Source organism: Octopus bimaculoides, chromosome 17 (genome assembly GCF_001194135.2).
Source record: "Octopus bimaculoides isolate UCB-OBI-ISO-001 chromosome 17, ASM119413v2, whole genome shotgun sequence".
In the NCBI taxonomy this organism is placed as follows: domain Eukaryota; kingdom Metazoa; phylum Mollusca; class Cephalopoda; order Octopoda; family Octopodidae; genus Octopus; species Octopus bimaculoides.
Genome location: NC_068997.1, coordinates 28270575 through 28272308, shown reverse-complemented (window position 1 = coordinate 28272308; position 1734 = coordinate 28270575). Strand labels below are relative to the sequence as shown.

The following is a 1734-nucleotide window of genomic DNA, read 5'->3' as shown; positions in this document are numbered from 1 at the left end:
ATATATATATATATATATATATATAAAGCGCTTTATGGATGTAAAACCTAGGGTAATCCCATAAACCGGCCTTATCTAACTTTATTTATATAATATACTGCTCTATACCAAAGAATGAGCTTCTTTTCTGGATTTATGTTTTACCGATATGTGTGTGTGTGTGTGTGTAGTCATAAATCACATGACCATACTATAGGCTGGCTGAACATGGACAAGTGTTGCTTTCTTAGATGAAGTGGCTCTCACTTTACATGTAGTAATGACTGCAGTTCATCGAAATAATACTCAGCAGCCATCTAATGATGTTTTGCCAGAAAAATCAGCCGACGAACAAACAGAAAAGCTTCTCACAGATGATGATGATGATGATGAACAAAACAACTGCCCCTCTCCTGGTGATCAAACAAACCATGTGGAAGCTGGAGTTCCAGCGGATAATATAAATCCAAATCCAAATATAAATACTAATGTAAGTTGATTTATTTTGGTTTCTTTTTAAAAACAGTGAGAGATAACAATAATTATTGTCTTGTTTTGAGGTTTTTTCCCCGAAATAATTATTGTTGTTCTTTTAGAATGGTCATTTTTTTTTTACCAAATAAACACATGCACTGTATATTTGTTTTTCACTCGTTTATTATTGTTCTGATTCATGTCCATTGTCTGGAAATCTTTCCTTATTTTGTGCTGTTAATTAACATTCTTTTTCCATCGTTGTTGGATTTTCTCTTGTCGCTTTATTTTTTCAAATGTAAATAAATATGATGAAAAATATAACACGTTGTTATTGAAAGTTTTTCATTAAAAAAAAAAGTAAGAATACGGATACTAATAATAAGTTTTCTTTAAAAAAAAATGCGAACACCAATAAGTTTTTAAAAAAATACGAAGACCTATATATGATAGGCCGTCTTCTTGAATTAGTACCCGACCGTCCTTCCTTCTTTCTCTAAAATAAATTCTCACAATTGTTCATATTTCATAATAAAACGGATGTTAGACTGTACGGCAACCCTGCTCAACTACCTCTATGCTCGAAAACATTCCAACCGTGACAATCCCAACTTTCGGTGTTGTTATCCAATTTGTACCGTTGACGTTTTATGATGGTCGTATTGATTAATGAAGATGTGCTATATTTTGCTATTTTTGTCATGTCTAACAACCACGAAGGCGTTCTCTAATTTATTGTTGTTAGTCTTTAACCCCAGGTCAATCCTCATCGAACGTATTCCAGCCGTGACAATCCCATCTTTATTGAAGTATCTAGGCCTTATTTCACTTGTTCTCTTTTTACGAATGCAGTAATTTAATTGGAGCTTAGCTACTATTTCTAGCAGTATAAGTGACACGTAAAGATCTATATTTACTTTATAGAATAAATCAGTAAACATGTATCACAAATCTACATGAAAAATAAGCACTTAATACTATTTTCACATGAATTATTTTTATTATATAAACATCGATAATGTTATTAATTAAAAATATATTTAGGCGGTATAAAACCATTCAGTCATGTTTTAAGTTACATTTTTTTGTTGGTACTACTAAAGCAGCACGGTCCCGAACGCGCAGTCGCGCGTCCGCGCTAGCTAGTCTTGAGTGGTCGATCCTAACCCTAACCCTAACCCAAACCCTGTCCCTAACCCTAACCCTATCCCTAACCTGCGTGTGCAAATGAATTCGTGTTTAGGGTTAGGAATAGGGTTAGGGTTAGGATCGACTACTCAC

At 33.7% G+C, this 1734-nt stretch overlaps 1 protein-coding gene across 2 annotated transcripts in view; it reads left to right on the top strand.

Annotated features, from left to right (window-relative positions):
- The first annotated feature begins 157 nt into the window (after positions 1 to 157).
- LOC106870691 (natural resistance-associated macrophage protein 2) overlaps positions 158 to 1734 on the top strand; it is a 32138-nt gene continuing 30561 nt past the window's right edge. Inside the window, exon 1 of one of the 2 annotated variants that reach the window (XR_008265826.1) lies at positions 158 to 469. Coding sequence is in view for 1 of the 2 variants with exons in the window: in XM_014916851.2 (XP_014772337.1) it covers positions 260 to 469 (210 nt within the window). In the remaining variant the exon portion in view is untranslated. The remainder of the gene's footprint in view (positions 470 to 1734) is intronic. The other variant, XM_014916851.2, reaches the window with a different exon arrangement.